This window comes from Poecile atricapillus, chromosome 6, assembly GCF_030490865.1.
Source record: "Poecile atricapillus isolate bPoeAtr1 chromosome 6, bPoeAtr1.hap1, whole genome shotgun sequence".
Lineage (NCBI taxonomy): Eukaryota > Metazoa > Chordata > Aves > Passeriformes > Paridae > Poecile > Poecile atricapillus.
The window spans coordinates 6,655,762-6,672,320 of NC_081254.1; the positions used below are offsets into that span (position 1 = coordinate 6,655,762).

At 45.0% G+C, this 16,559-nt stretch overlaps 1 protein-coding gene across 2 annotated transcripts in view; it reads left to right on the plus strand.

Annotated features, from left to right (window-relative positions):
• Nucleotides 1-16,559, plus strand: part of PRKG1 (protein kinase cGMP-dependent 1) — a 363,030-nt gene that overhangs the window by 222,586 nt on the left and 123,885 nt on the right. For both annotated transcript variants that reach the window (XM_058840756.1, XM_058840755.1), the window contains exon 4: nucleotides 770-875. In XM_058840756.1, the coding sequence (XP_058696739.1) occupies nucleotides 770-875 (106 nt within the window). The remainder of the gene's footprint in view (nucleotides 1-769; nucleotides 876-16,559) is intronic.

Consider the following 16,559-nt stretch of genomic DNA (forward strand, 5'->3'; position numbering starts at 1 on the left):
ATGGAGATATGGGGATGGAATTTATTGCATTTACTCTCTGAAAAAATAGAAATTAATATGAGTGTAGTGGTCTTGGGAATAGTTTTAATCAAACTGTTTCTCTAAGGAGAAGCCCTATTATAAACTGTATATAGTCAAGCATTTATGGTTAATGCAAATGTCTAAGCCACAGCTGAGATAAAAACTGGAACTTTCAAGATTCTACCCTCTACTTTATGCATTGGTTTTCCCTGTTTTTATGATGGAATTTTGATCTGAAGAACAGGATGTGGTGTTTGTTGAAGTCTTGGAATTCAACAGGGACCCGAAAAGTAAAGTTGGAAAAGAATGACTCAAAACCTCCCCAGCTGGGAGGTGTTTCATTATCAGGGTGTAAGAGGGCTTGGGGCTGGAAATTTCCTTGAGGTCAAGGAGGAATTTGGGAGCCGGATGGAAGCTCAATGGATTTTGCTGGATAATGCACTAAAAATGTCCCGAAATCACCGAGCTTGTGATGAATTGACCCCGAGTCCTTGCTCACCTTTAGCCTTCCCTGATTTCTCCTCCCCTCACAGCTGCTTTCAGGCCATCTTTCCAAAACCCCACATCCAACTCCTAAACCAGGATTTTCCCAATCCTTTCAGTGCATGCTTTCATGTTGTTTCCTGGTTTGCAGCATTCCCCATTCCTGTGCTTTCTCACCAATGACATCATTTTCCTCTGCAGTTCACAACAGGAATTTGGACATTTTTTGCTAATCACATTTTCCCCTTGTCTTGTTTTTTTCCAGCTCTCGTAAATGTGAAACTTTGGGCTATTGATCGGCAATGTTTTCAAACAATAATGATGAGGACTGGCCTCATCAAGCATACTGAGTATATGGAATTTTTGAAAAGGTATGGCACTTGTTTATTTATCCAAAAATCCCATGAAACTGCCGTCCTCTCTTGCCTTTTTCTTTTTCTTTTTTGTGAGTGCAGTATTTGATTTGTTTCCTTCTCATCTCTTTTGGTTTTAATGATTATTATTATTATTCTGATCTTTGCTGTTTGCCCATCCTCCTGAGAGGAGGGGGAGCTTTGCTGTGGGGGAGTTTCATTCCTGTTGTGAGTTATTCATTGGCAAAGAGTCCCAGAGCTGAGGGGTGAGAGACAAGCTTTCATGTGAGTCATTCAAAGTGTGTCAGAAAAGACACATTTTTACAAAAAAACACCCTTTCAAGGGAAAAATCTGGGGTTTAAATTTGTTCAGATCCATCCGGGGCGTGTTCTTGTGCTTCTGGAAGTAAAATGGGAGTTTTTAGAAAAGCAGAGCTTTAGGTTGCTGTAAAATGCGGGTTGGATGAGTAACATAAAGACAGAAAAGCAAATTTTTCACTCATTGTATTTGATTTTCCCAAAGGTCCCTTCAGAGATTTAAGCCTTGGAGAGGATCAATAATGAATAATCCTGGTTATTTGGAGAGCTGGGGGTGCTCACCTGGAGAAGAGAAGGATTCAGGGAGAGCTCAGAGCCCCTTCCAGGGCCTGAAGGGGCTCCAGGAGAGCTGGAGAGGGACTGGAGACAAGGGATGGAGGGACAGGACACAGGGAATGGCTTCCCAGTGCCAGAGGGCAGGGTCAGATGGGATATTGGGAAGGAATTGTTCCCTGGGAGGGTGGGCAGGCCCTGGCACAGGGTGCCCAGAGCAGCTGTGGCTGCCCCTGGATCCCTGGAAGTGTCCAAGGCCAGGTTGGACTTTGGGGCTTGGAGCAGCCTGGGATAGTGGAAGGTGTCCCTGCCCATGGCAGGGGGTGGCACTGGGTGGGATTTAAGGTCCCTTCCAACCCAAATCATTCCATGATTCCATGAAATCCAGTGCCATGGTGTAAGGAGCAGATTGTGTTTCATGTCACCAACATGATCCCAAAGGGAAGGAAATCTCACCAAATTGTAGGGAATGGAAGGCCCAGGCCACTGTGAGGCTTTCAGCCATCCCAGTGCTACCCAGACATTACTAAGCTGTTACTACACCAGGCTTGTCCCAGTTAGTATTGGAGAAGAAAGGGACTCAGAGAAAAGGATAATAATAACAACAACAACAATAATATTATTCATAATAAATGTTAACAATGCCATTATTAATAAAATATTAGTTTATGCAAGTAGATATTATTTAAATTATATAAATATATATATAAATATATATTTTGTATTTATATACAAAATTTATATACCATGCATAATATAAATATATATATAAAATACAACATCTATGTGATTCACAGGATCTTTTAGATTGGGAAAACCCTCTAAGGTCATCAAGTCCAGCCATTCCCCCAGCACTGCCAAGGCCACCACTGTCCATGTCCCCATGTGCCACATCCACAGGGGTTGAAATCCCTGCAGGAATGGTGACTCCACCACCCCCTTGGCAGCTGTGCCAATGCCTGACCACCCTTTCCAGGAAGATTTTTTCCCAATATCCCACCTAAACCTCCCCTGGCCCAGCCTGAGGCTGTTCCTCTTGCCCTGGCACTCCTTCCCTGGGAGCAGGAGGGTGATCCCGTGGGATTGATGCCCTGGGATGGGGGTGCCTCTAGCACAGCTCAGCCAGAGGCAGGGGCAGGGAATTAATCCAAGCTGGGATTTGATCTGGGATCAGAGTCCTGCCCAACTCACTCTCCCAGTCCTTGGCTGGGTGGAGATCCCAGCTCCCAGGCTCTACCTGTGGGCTGGAATTCCACTGGGCTCATTTCAGCCAGGAATGGAAATATTCCTGGGAAAATAATAAAACTCAGGTACTTGGCCAGGCTTCCCAGCCTCTGCTGAGGTGAGGGCTTCCCTGGAGAGGGCCTCTGTTGATGATTATCACCAAAGCAGCTCAGGAGAGGAAACAGAACCTGCTGCTGTGTTTTAAGGGTTTTAAACCCATCCATTCCAGCATTAACAAACCTTTTAACAAACCCAGGAATGAGTGTGGGATCAGCTCTGGGGTGGGAGCTGCTAGAGCCAGCCCCGTGCTCACATTAAGCTTTTAAGCTCTGAGCTTTAATAGAGATTTTCCAGAAGATTGTCAAGATTAAAATGGATTCAGGTCCTGCAGAGCCTGCCCAGCTTTAATTTTAAAGCAAATAATGTGAGGAGGAAACCAAGGAGCGTTTCCTCGCTCTGTGGCTGTGCTATTTGAACACAACTTGTGGCTCATCAGAAAGGCCTAAGGCAAGCAAATAAATATTTATTTTTTTAAATCTTACAATTTGAATTTAGGAAAAGGATTTCTTCCACTTGGAGCACCTGTAGGAAGGTCCTTAAGAAATGTTACTTCCCATTGGGTCTTCCACTTGGGCTCTGGGCACCTTTAGCTGTCTCAAGCTCAGTTTAAATCCCATATGGAACATTAAATGGTCATTTTTAGATCCCATTTGCTACATTAAATGCTCATTTTTAGATCCCATTTGCTACATTAAATGCTCGCTTTTAAAGATGCTTTCCTTCAAAACATTTCTAAGGAAAACCAGGATAAATCCTGAAAAAGAGCTTGTCGATTGTCAACTTTATTCTTTGCTTTTTGGGACTTTGGGGCTTTTTTTTTCATTCCTTGCCTGTATTAATGTATGAATGCAAATTTCTCTTGTTAAGAAATAAATGGAATAAAAAAGAAAGGTTTGAATAGTGGCTGCCCACAGAAAAGTCAGTGGGGTTAGACAGGATTTTTTCCTGCTGATATTGATCTAAAAAGTCCCTCTCTAATTGTGCCATTATCCAAAGAATGGAATTATCAGCGTCTCCAGCAACAGATTTTCATGTGTGAGCAGAAATTCAACTTTTGAGGGTGAAATGAGGCTGTTCATTTAGTTTTTGGTTTTTTTCTTCATTTATCCTGCTGGAAATAAGTGCAGCTGGATTTCCAGGGCTGCCTGGGAATATCACCCCAATGGTGCCGTGGGTTCACTGGGGTTTTCCCCAGCAGGAACATCCCTCTGGCACAGAGGACAGCTGCTGCTCCTTAGGGCCACCCTTGGGTGTGTCAGTCTTTTCTTCTGAAGGCCAGGAGAAAACCATAAAGCTAGGAAAAATCCATTTCCTGGCTAAGAAATCTGGGAGTGCCTTCCCAAAGTGTCCTGGGCCAGAATGCTGTATCCCTCCTTGCTTCAAGGATAGTACTCAAAGAAAAGTTGGGATAACTCCCCCGACAGACATAGAAGAACTCTTCTGGAGCAAGCAGCAAGTGAAAATCCTCTTTTTCCTCACTTTTCTGAGGAACCAGTCCATGTTTCCCTTCCCAAAGTCAGCAGATGATCCTTGATGGGATCAAAAGCCGCCCTAATTCCGTGGCTGTGCCTGCTCCAAGGAGGGGCTGGAAAAGCCAGCTGGTTTTTGATCCCTGTGTGTACCTGCAAGATGAATCAGAGCAGTGACTCCCTTGGAAACACAGATTTTTGGTAGCTCAATATGCAATTAAATCAACGTTAGATCAAGGTAGATCGTAGAGCAGCCATCAGTGAAAAGTGAAATGTAATTTTGTGTTGTAGATTTAGTAACTCCTGACGGTACAGGAGGTTTTTGTTGAATTTATCTCTAGTTTTTAGCCCCAGTTGTGTTTTTTGTGTGTAATTGACTATATTTGTCCTTACACAAGTGCAGTGAGGTCACAGTTGTGCTAAATGCTGCTGCACCTCTCACTGTAATATTCACTGTTCCAGCCTGACAACGATTTCTTGCTCAACCCAGTCCTAAAACTTGGACTTCAAAACAAAAAATCCCATTAAAAATGGAATTTTTAATTCAATTTAATTAAAACCAGAATATTTCAGTTAAGGAAACAGCTATTTATTAAATAAATTTGTCCAGGGAATAAAAGCAGGGGGGAAAAACCTTGTGCTGTGACAAGAATTTCCTGCTAAACATAAAAGTTTTAAGAGCAGAACGCCTTGAAAGAGTAAATATTGCATTTTTTTCTTCCCCAAAAAAGGCTTCATAAATGAAAAAAGCTTCCTTCAGTTAAAAGAGGCCGCAGATTCTGGTTCATGGTGTAAACCACAATTCCTCCAAGGCCCTGGATGCAGTCAGGAGAGCTGCTGAGGGCTGTTTGAGCTTTAGGGATGGATACTGGGGATAAGTTCCCACTTACACAGCCTTGAATCCTAGGAATGAAAAAAATTCCTTGTGCAGGCAGGGAAAGGATTTCAAGGGGGCTGGATGAGAGGAGCTGCAGAGGGTGGGGATCCCACAGGAGCTCTCGGGACATCCTTGCACCTCCCGGGCTCATCCATGAAGTGTGAGCCCAGCCCTGCCATCCAGGTTTTGTGGGATTTCAGCCCCCCTGCATGGAAAAAAAGCTCTGGAAATGGCCTCGCCTCTTGTCTGCCTGGTGTGTTTGGTTTTTGACCATGATTGGAAATTCAAGCTGTGCTGGGGACATTGAGGCCAGGGAGGAGCAGGATTTGCTGCTTCATGGTGCACGGGCAGGCGCTGGAGCAGAAATGAAGGGATGTTCCATGGGATCAAACTGTCCATTCCCTTCTTCTCTTTACAAGGAAAAACTGTTTTTCTTGTCTTGTAGAGAAGGCCAGGCTCAGGATTTTCTTGAAATGCTTCTTGTAATGAATTGTTTTGGTACAGATTTGCCACAGATTAGTCTCTGTAACTCCTTGTGAATTCTGGGAATGGGTAGGAGGGGGCTGGGGAAGGTACTGTGCAGTAATAGAGGTTTAATATTGACCATACATGTTTTAAAGTAAGGAAAATCATAACTGGAGGCAATGCATCACAGGGAAAAGGGAGGAGAAAGGAAAAGAAGGTAGAAGGATCAGGTACCTGTTGATTCAGGGCATGATGGAAGGGATTCAGTTCTGGTGTCAGCAGTGTTTGAAATGTTGGTTAATAAACATTGGAATAAGTCAATATCTCATTTTAATATTACTGATTCATAGAATTAAAGAACGGTTTGGGTTGGAAGGGACATTAAGGGTTATCTCATTCCACCCCTGCCATGGGCAGGGACACCTTCCACTATCCCAGGCTGCTCCAAGCTCCATCCAACCTGGCCTTGGACACTTCCAGGGATCCAGGGGCAGCCACAGCTGCTCTGGGCACCCTGTGCCAGGGCCTGCCCACCCTCCCAGGGAACAATTCCTTCCTCACATCCAGTCCAAGCCCCCCTTCTTTGCACAGAACTGTTCCTTGGCACAGTGGAGGGACAATCCCAGTATGTGCTGTATTGTCACCTTCTGCAGGATCTGCAGTTTGACACTGAATCCTTTACCCCAGGCAGGCCACAGGCAGGGACTTGGCTCCCACACTGCATCTGTGGGGGCCTCAACTCCCTGACAGGAGGGGACAGCCAGGGGGGTCGGGCTCTGCTGCCAGGGAACAGGGACAGGACAAGGGGAAACGGCCTCAAGCTGTGCCAGGGGAGGCTCAGGTTGGACACCAGGAGGAATTTCTCCATGGCAAGGGAGCTCAGGCCTTGGCAGGGGCTGCCCAGGGAGGTTTGGAGTCCCCATGCCTGGAGGTGTCCAGGGAAGGGCTGGACGTGGCACTCAGTGCTCTGGGCTGGGGACAAGGTGGGGATGAGGCACAGCTTGGACTCCATGGGCTGGGAGGGATTTTCCAGCCTCAGTGATCCTGGGATTCTGTGAGGCATTTTCGGGCTGAGCAGGAATGCTGAATTGCCACCTACAGTGGGAAGGAAGTGATTACAGGGACCAGGGGGTGCAGCTCTGGGTGCCCTGGGGAATGTCACCTGGATCCCTGAGGATTTTGCAGAGTTTGACCTACGTTTCCAGTTTTTTTTTTGTTTTTTTCTTTCATTCACCTCAGAGTTTACTTGGTGAGGTAAATTCTAATTTGCTGGCAGGATTGCTGTGCTCTGTGAGATGGGGTCTTTACATTTCTGAGGAAAAAGAGCCACAAATGTCCTTTTCTCCCCCTTTTGACTATGGCAGCGAGGAAGAACAACCTCAGAGACCCACTTGCGATCTCCAGAGGCACAAGGCCTGGTTTTGGTTTAAGTTGCTGCCTTCTACTTTTAGATTATTCTGTTACAGTGTTTCTACTGAGAATTTGAAAAGATGATGCCAGGAATTAAATCTTCGGCTTTTTCTTCTGTTTTTTATCCTTGAAAAATAATGATGTTTATTTTTACTTGTTATTTTTGTTTTCCAAATCCCCTTTTTTTAAGGATGAGTGCTGCCTTTTTGGATTTCTTTGCCATCAGTTATTCATTCTGCCCACAACGAGAATCACATTTTATTTTTCAACACCTGCAGAGTGGGATCACAGGTACAGATGGATCAACAGGGTGGAATCACTGGAACCAAGTGTTCTGTGATTTTACCCTGATGCAAACAGGCCCAGAACCCAATTCCCAGTCAACACAGTGGTGCTTGAGAGCCTCCAGGGGTGGTTCCATCTCATGTCCTGCCTGTTCAGGGAAAGAAAACTCCTCTTGTCAGGAATTTTACATCAAGTCAAGCCAAATCCTGGCTCATGGCTCATAAGGACAGTGGAATTCTGAGCTCCAGAGCAAAGCAGGCTGTGACAGGACTTCAGATCATATTTTCTGCAGCTCCAGCTCTTCACAGCTCAATGCAGAACATTAGGCACAACTGGAGATTTATTGAGGTGTTAGGGTTTGTTTGAAGTCATTCATCCTTTCCAAATTATCATTTGGGACTGAAATATTGATGGCTGTGCATAGCAAGGGGATTGTTTTGTGTTGCTTACTAAAATGTAGAGAAAAGTAGAGTGATGGGAGGGATTGGAGTGAAAGATTGGAGCTTTTTACTGCCATTATTAAAGTAGATGGAATTATTAAATATTTTCATCTCATTATAGAGTGACTTGAAATACAGGGCTCTGAAAGGTGGTGTGATCTCTGAGTTGTGCTTAGCTTCCTTGAGGTTTCCCTCAGAAGGGAAAGGAGGCAGTGCAAAATAGTGGGGCAAGACTTGTTTGGGTGTTATTTTGCTGGCTTTGGTGGGAATCTCTGGAGATGTGACCCATCAGCTCTAGAAAATATTCAGGGCAGTTGTTCGCTCCCTTGCTTGGGCTGAGGAGAGAGGAACAGCCATGCTTGGTATTTAAGTATTAAAAATGACTAATTGTGGTGAATTGTAAAGGATGAGGAATCTGGAGGTGGAGTACAACTGGCTTTACCCCTTAATTTATAAACCAATCCTGGAACTGTTGGGAAATATCAATTGGTTTGACTTTCATCCCTGTCCCTCTCCGTTGTGGCCGCAGATGTCCTTGGTTGTCGTGCTCCCCTCATGCCCCACAGACAGTGTCCCTCAGGGTGTCACCAGGGTGCCTGAAGAGTTTAAGGACCTTCAGCTCCTTCTAAGTGATCATTGATTGGATTGTAGATAATTAATCAATGGATTGGAAATCAAGGCAAAAGCTTAAGCGCAGATTTAAGACTTATTGCACCCGACTCTTTCAGCCTCAGCAAGGGATGCTCACCTTAAACAAGATCAACAAGATTTGGAGTTCCAGGTCTGTTCCTTAACTTTCTTTCTGAAGTTTCCCCTCACCCATTAAACTCTCATTTCTCTGGGCTCCAGAGGTGTTTTAGGAGCCCTTGGACAGTGTGCAGCCATATGATAATCACAGATATTTCAGAGCTCATCCTCGTGCCTGACACTTCTCATAAAAAGCCATTTATTCCCCTATCCAGCCTGTTATCAGCCAGACAGTGCCTATTCTTGTGTCCATTTTCATGCTCAGATAACAAATAGATCCTTCCCAAAGCAGCTGACAGTCTCCTCTCCTTGGGGGAGAAGGATTTCAGCAGAGCCAGGAGTCGGCTTGGAAATATTTTGCTTTTTGATGAGGCCAGGTAATGAACTCTTCATACAGGGGCAGAAATGCAGCTGGAGGCTTCCAAACTCCGTTTCCTTTTGCCTGGCTTGTAATCACATTGGCTCCTGTGTGATAAGAGGATTATTGTCTTTATCATTATTTTTCAAATGAGGGAGGAACCTGAGCATTTTTTGACAGGTTAGAGGCTGAGTTTAGCTTCTCTCTCATGTTTTTCCATGTCTTCTATGAAGAAATGCCTGAATTTCACTGCAATGTCCTGGATTGCATCTTATTAGCCATGGCAGTCCATGAAAGAGATGTTCTCCTGTGGGAATGTTGGGCCAGGGTCAGAAATGCCTTTGGGGCTGGTGTTTGCTGGGATTTCTTCTTACAGAACCGTTCATTGTCTTGGGTTTATAATGGAAAACCAGCTGAGGTCTTCAGTACAATATTTCAGAGAATTCCAAGGGAAACTGGGCTAAAATATGTAAAAATCCATGGAATGTTAGGGAGAGAAAACCATGGGAAAAAGGGCCTTTTTCTTCACAGCTGGTTGAAAAGTTTGAGCAAAGCCTAATTATGAGGAGGATGTCTCAAGCTTTGTGTTTGAAAACTCTGTCTCCAAACTGCCTTTGGAGCCTAATGAAAACTCCGGAGTCTGCCTGCAAATCCACAATGCCAAGCAAAGCCTTCTGGAGGAGCTTTAATTTGATGGAAAAAAAGCAGCTTTGGGGCTGAATAAATCATTGACAGACTGTTTCAGAAATGAGAAATTGCATCTCTCTGGGTGCTGGATTCCTCTCAGGATGAAGAGGCTCTGAGGAAAAGGGCAGAGCAGCGGGTGGTGTTGGTTTGAGGTCAGACAGGCTGGGGACACTGTTGCCTGCAACACTTGGAAGCTGAGGATGGATGTGATGGATGCATGGATGATTAAATGGGCTGGAATTTGGCAAGGCTGGCAGGCCTGGAGAGGGGTAATTAATGGCCTTGATGTTTAACTGGTGCCAGGGAAAAGCTGAGGGTGGTGGGGTTGATGTGAGGCAGATGCTCCCCGTCTCTCACGCTGCTCAAGGCCACACCCCGAGGGCTCTGTCCAGTTCTGCCCTCCCCCCAGTTCCCCCCTGGGGCTCCATCCCCTTCCCCAGCTCTGTTCCCTTCCCTGGGCATGCTCCAGCCCTTTGCCATGAGGAGCCCAAAATTAAACTTCCAAGGGGTGCCCTTGAGGACCTCATGGTGCCAACAGGGCCCAGAGTGAATGTTTAATGATTGATGAGTTTCTCTGCTGTCCCTTCTAGCTGGTCCCTGAATTCCTGCCCATGATGACAGCATTTCCAGTCTCCAAGCCTCAGGTTTGAGTGGAGGTAGAAAACCTCAGATGCCATTGAGATTGAAACATCCTGGCAGGAATTGCAGTATCCGTAAATACTTAGTAGTTAACTTGTAATCCTCCTATTTTAATGGATTCATTGAAGTTTCAATTTGCTGTGAAGCTCTTTGTGATTTTCTAAATGCATTTTAGTGCAAAGACCCAGCCTTTTGCACATCCAGGACTTCAGGCTTGCTGAGAATATCCTCTTCCATGGCTGCTTTCTCCTGGCACCAATTCCCAAAGAGTTCTGTGGCTGAAAACACCCTTTGGGTTCTGTTATAAAGGGGGATTTAGAAACACAGCTCTGGAGTGAATTCCCTGGCCTGAAACATGGGTGGAAGTTCAATTGCCATGGCTGGGGAAGAGAGGAAACTTGGGATAACTGGAATTGTGCCCACAGAGTACTGGAGTGCTTGGGTGGTGGCAATTCTTTTAAGAAATAAGTGGCCATGGGATAAGAGAAATATCAACAACTCCCTCACTGGCCATGGCCACCTTCTTATGGGGCTTAGTGAAAAAACACCATGGCAATAGCCAAGGAAAGGTGTTAGTCCTTCACGTGGTCTGATTGGTGGTAATTGGCTGGAAATCACAAAGCTCCAGTGTGGATTTGATGTTGTCACTTAAATCCACTTAAATTAGGAAGAAGTGGGGCTTTCTCCCTGCTGGAAAAGGCTGGGGATTCCAGAGAGAAGCACAGTGAATAACCCAACCCAACAGCGTGATTTGTAATCTAACATTCATATCCAAGGCTGCAGCCTTCATTCCATCTTTCCTTAAGGATGGCTGACAGTTATCCCATTGCCCAGCTAACCCAGCTGTGGGTGAGCAGCAAACTGATGGGAAAATGGAAATTGATGCGCCACTCGTCCCTGAAAACTTTTTTATTTTTTATTTTATTATGACAAAGTGTCATGAAAAATGCATTTCAATAAGAACAAAAATTTCATTAGGAATCTGATGAGCTGTCACTTTAGGTAACTCTTAACAAACACAGAGCCCTTGAGATGTGTATTGGGATGAGGATGGTGTGATCCTGGTGTGCTGATTGGAATCCTCTGGGTAGGGAGACGTGGCCAAGTCTCTGTTTGTTCAGGCAAAACCTAAATAGCACAGGCTGGCTCTGAGGAGCTTTGAAATAAAGGGAATTATTGCTTCCCCTGCAGAGGGAAGGCAAAATGCATAAATTCATCCAGACCCTTCTGACAGAAGGATTTTAATGTTTGTCAGTGATGTGGGTGAAACAGCTGCTGAGAGCAGCCAAGTCATGTCCCATATACAAAAAAAACCCCAAACAACCCAAATTAAGAGGAAAAATAGGGACAGTCTTTGGATCCACCTTGTTGCAGTGCAGGACTCAGGAGCACATCTGCCCTGAGCAGTGTGTGAGAGTTTGAAGGCCCAATTAAGTACAGATCCGGGTACAATTTCAAACTAAAAGCTCATTAACTCCAGCCCTGTATTGACTTGACCTCTGGGATGTGCATGAGGACACCCCTGGATGCTCCTTGGCAGGGAATTGGGAGCTAATTTTGGCCTTGACATTACAGAATGATGCTGCTGGAGATGAAGCCCCAGCACAGGAAAAGCCATTGCTTCACTGTTTGGGTGCAATATGAGGTGTGAGAGAAATATTGTGGCAATATTTCCTCACATTCACGGGACAACAGCGATGATTCATGGGGAAATGGGATAGTTTCTGTATTTAGGTTGTATTTAGGTTGGATCTCTGCAGAATGTGCAGGCTGGAGGATGTGTAAATGTGGGATTAATGCAGGGGGTTGGTGTCTATACAATTTATATCCTGTGTGTTGCTGTCTTGGAATTATTTGTTTTGCATGCCTGCAGCTTGGTGAGCTCATCAATGGCTAATCTGGCAGGTAAAGCAAGAAATTTGGCTTAAACAAGTATTTGAAATGATTCCTAAGGTGGTTTAGGGAGCTTTTCCTCTTTTTTTGCTCAGAGTGGCAGGTTCTTTCCTGGTATTTTCCTGGAGAAAACCTCTACAACCATCTGCAATTACTGGTGGAGCAGGGGGAGGGTGTCAGGTTATTCCTGATAGAGTTTCTCCCTCTCAGAGTTTAATTATCACTGCTTTTAGTTATCTGCTCTCTCTTAATTGCACTGGGGTTATCTCTGTGCGGTGTTGGAGTTGCACCCAGCCTGGTGAGAGCAGTGAGGACATGGTGGACGTGTTTTTAGAGGATGATGGATGGTGGTGGCTTCTCCAGCTTGTCCTCCTCCCTGGTCAGCTGCTGGGGTGGCTTTTGTATCCCTCTGTGATTTACATCATTGCCAATATCCCACCTGTCCCCTGGAATTTCAGACAAGGTGAGTGGGAAGTGGAGGTGATTTGGTTTATTCACTACCTCAAATAACCCAAGGCATGGAATTGGACTTGGATTTAAAAAGGCAACCCCCCTCAGTTTTCAGTTTGTTCTGGCATGAAGCAGTAGCCTTTACCAGGAAGAAACTCCATGGAGAATGCTGTAAAGGTGGGATTTACATCTGTTTCATCCAAAAGCTGTCATTCCCAAATCAAAACCAACCCATGTTTTAATTAAAACTCATCCAGAGTTGCCCAGGAAAGCCAGGAATATTTGTTTCAATATTTATTAGAAAAGAGTCATGCAGTTTTGACCATTCCAAAACTACTCTTGAGTGCTTCCATGGTTTGCCAGGTGGATTTGTCTGGAAGATATATAAATTGGGTAAATTCTTGTTTCTGTGCTTGAAGATTAGAGATTCTGTGTGTGCACATCTCCAATCATCTCTCCTGAGTGAAGTACACATCCTTTACCTGGTAATTGTTGTGTTTTGTCTCAGCAGAGCCCAGGAAAGATGAGGCACAAAGCCTTTACTGTGATTACAGAGAGCTGTTTAGAGGTGCATCTCATTATGTGGAATGTCTGGAGGCCTGGCAGGCTGCCTTCCCCACACAGGCACTGCTTTCCCCTCACGAAGATATAGAAATATTGATCTAAGGATAGGCAATAATTAGCACAAAAGAAGATGTTACAGAAAGTAGCCCCTGGCACTGTCGATAGGGGATCTTGTTCAGAAGCTGTTGTTGAGCATGAAATCCCTGCTGAGTGAAATGAGATGATTTGATCACTAAATGCCCACAGATTATAAATTTGGTAAATCGATTATTTACTCTTTTGTTGCCCCTAAGTCCCAGGGACTCTCATTGTGTCACAGAAAATTCTCAATGGTGGGAGCCACCGTGCCTGGGGCAGGAGTTTGGCTCAGGAGCTGAGCAGGAAAGGGAAAGGCTTTTAATCACTGGCATTTTCCCCTTTATTGAATGGGAAGAGTTAAATTTGTGTTGATTTGAGGGAAACAGAGAATGTGGCTCCTCTTTGGGAGCCACAACTTCCAACTGAACTCAAACTGGGAGGAAGTGCAGGAACCTTCACCAAAGTGGAAAGGAATGGCCCTTTTTTTCCACCTGTTTTGAGCCAAAAATTAGGGATTCATGTCTGGGAGTTCAAGATCAAGGTCTTCTCACTCTTGAGCTGCCCAGAACTTGCTGCTCAGGGTGGAATGCCTGGAATCCCTGGAAATGCTCAAGGCCAGTTTGGATGGGGCTTGGAGAACTCTGGGATAGTGGAAGGTGTCCCTGCTCATGGTGGGGGTGGCACAGGATGGGCTTTGAGGTCCCTCCAAACCCAAACCATTCCGTGGATTTCTGATTCCATGACCAAGGCTGGACCCCAGTGGTAACCAAAGTCAATCAATCCTGAGGTAGAAAAAGGAGGAATTTGTAGTAGATCACTCCTATGAAAAATTAATCTGTGTGAGCAAAAGATGGGTTTTAATTTCTGCGTCTGGAGTGAATTTGGAGAAGCCTCCCGGGAATCTGGAGAGGAGTTAATGACTCACAATGTGCTTAATTACCTGTAAAGTTACTTTGTGCTGAACAGACAGAAAGTTAGATTTGGGTAAAGCACAATGAAAGCTCTTTAGCGTAGACAAAAATGAAAGAGGAGGGGAAGAAGCACTATGGTCCCACAAGTGTCAGTGACAAGTCCAGAAAAAAGGTGGATTTGTATGGAATCATAGAATCCCAGAAAGAATTTAGTTGGAATGGCCTTAAAGCCCATCCAGTCCCACCCCTGCCATGGGCAGGGACACCTTCCACTATCCCAGGCTGCTCCAAGGCCCATCCAACCTGGCCTTGGACACTTCCAGGGATCCAGGGGCAGCCACAGCTGCTCTGGGCACCCTGTGCCAGGGCCTGCCCACCCTCACAGGGAACAATTCCTTCCCAATATCCCATCCATCCCTGCCCTCTGGCACTGGGAAGCCTTTAGGAGGTAAAGGACAAGGGCAGCAGCTGCCTTGGCTGGGTTTTCCAGGGACACCTGTGCATGGTGAAGTCAGGGATGAGTTTCTGGGCCATAAATAAGTGTGGAAGTTCAGTCCTGAGTGGGAAGAGGTTCAAAATACTCATAAATGCTCATCAGTGATGATAATGTGGATAATGTGGCTGCCTGGGTAGGATCACCAACATGGAATGGTGGTTTTGGTTTGTTTTTATTTTAGGGAGTTAATTCTGCTTTCACACAGGAGCCACGCTGTTGTTAATACTGGTACAAATCCCATTTTTGAAGCAAGCCTTAGTCATGCTACTAATAGGAGCATTTTCTCCTCAGCACCTTTAAAAGTTGACTAAATGGTGCCATTTGTACTCTTGATATCTTAATGTTTTTATGTCCAGGCAGCAACCGGTCTGGTTTTCCTGTACTGAGTCCATTTGCACATCATAATGATCCTTTTATGCATTTGTCCTCTCCTTGCATGGGATGAATTTTTAATGTGCAGGCAGAGGGTGACATTTTTATTGCTTTTACGGGCATCAGGAATGCATTTTAAATTCAATTATGTACTGTCTCTGGAAATACCACACAAGTGACTTGCCAATAAATACATCTCGTGGATTACTGGAAACTAACAGGGACAGTAATCACTGGAGTTACTTCACTGGGCCAATTTTTGTCACTCCAAAAAATACAAGTTAATGCATATTAGGAGGAATAATTCAAGCTTCATATAGAGACTGATAAACCAGCATAATTATTTCTAGAAGGAGACGAAAAGAGTTTCTGCAGCTCAATGGAGACAAACTCACTGCGTGCCCCAGCAGCTCGATATGCAATTAGAAATCAGCGTTTTAAAGGGAAGGGGAAGCCAGAAAAGGGCATTCCATGCACTGAACACGAGCTCAAAAAATTTGTGCTGTTGAATTGAGCTGGAGATGAAGACAAATCAGGCTTAGGCTGAAGTGTCCTCAGAGGGATGGTAAAAAATCCTGAAGTTGTTAATAATTGAGCAAATTCCAGCTGACCTGCCGTGAATCACTGCTCTGTTAAGCTGCTGACAAGGAAGGGGAGCAGAACCAGCTGGCCAGAGCACACCAGGCATCAATCAGAATCTGGTTTAACAAGAAAATCCAAACTGCTGGAAAACTGGGAAGATAAAAATCAAAGCAAATTGGGATCTGTGAGTGCAGGCACACACATCTGTAGGCACGGGATTTGTAATGCTTTGTGGGCAGATAAAGGGTGATATTGCAAATAAAACAATGTCACTTGAAACAAGTAATTACAGTGTAAGTCCTTATCCAGAGGAGGTGAATGCAGGAGGAATTGGCATTTGCTTTCAGGGCATGGAATAACAGAGTGGTTGATGTTTGCAGGGATCATCTGCTCCAAATCCTCCTTTAAAATGGCTGAGCTTGAGCTGATCCCATCACCACCCCAGAGAAATGTGGAGGGAGCAGATACCCTGTCCAACACAGCCTCTACTCCTCTGCACCTGTGGGATGGGAGATGCTCAGCAGCTCCTGGATCCTCCAAGGAAACCAGGATTGCAATACATGTCCAGGATTTTCCTCTCCATGCTAAGGGATTTACCCTTCCAGGAATCCAGGAGCTTCTGTTCCCTTGTGTTTTAGTTTCCAGGTTAAACTGATGTTTCAGTAAATCCCAATCCTTCAGAAAGTGTTCCCAGCACTGTCTCTGTGAGGTTCTAGACCTAAGGGACCCTGGATAAGGGACAGGGTCGCTGAGCCTCTGAGCTCCACTACAGTCCCCACTGAATTTTGATCGGAGAAAGGTAAAAGCATGATTTTCCTGATAAGAAAATATCCAGTCTTGTGTCCTTGGCTCCCTCATGGACACAGCTCTGCCCCTCATGGACGGTGCTGTTCCAGTCCTTTCCTTATTGCTGGAAATGGGGGAACGGGACAAAAAACTCAGTTTATGGGATTTCTAAATCCACCAGACTCTGCCTTCCTTCACCTGTAGATTTTCTTTGCCACATGATCTTCCTCCCATGTGGGTAATAACCACTCTGAATCTGTAATAAGTGACAAATGTGTTATTCCAATGGCACTTTATGTTTTTTTGGGGGGGATGTTA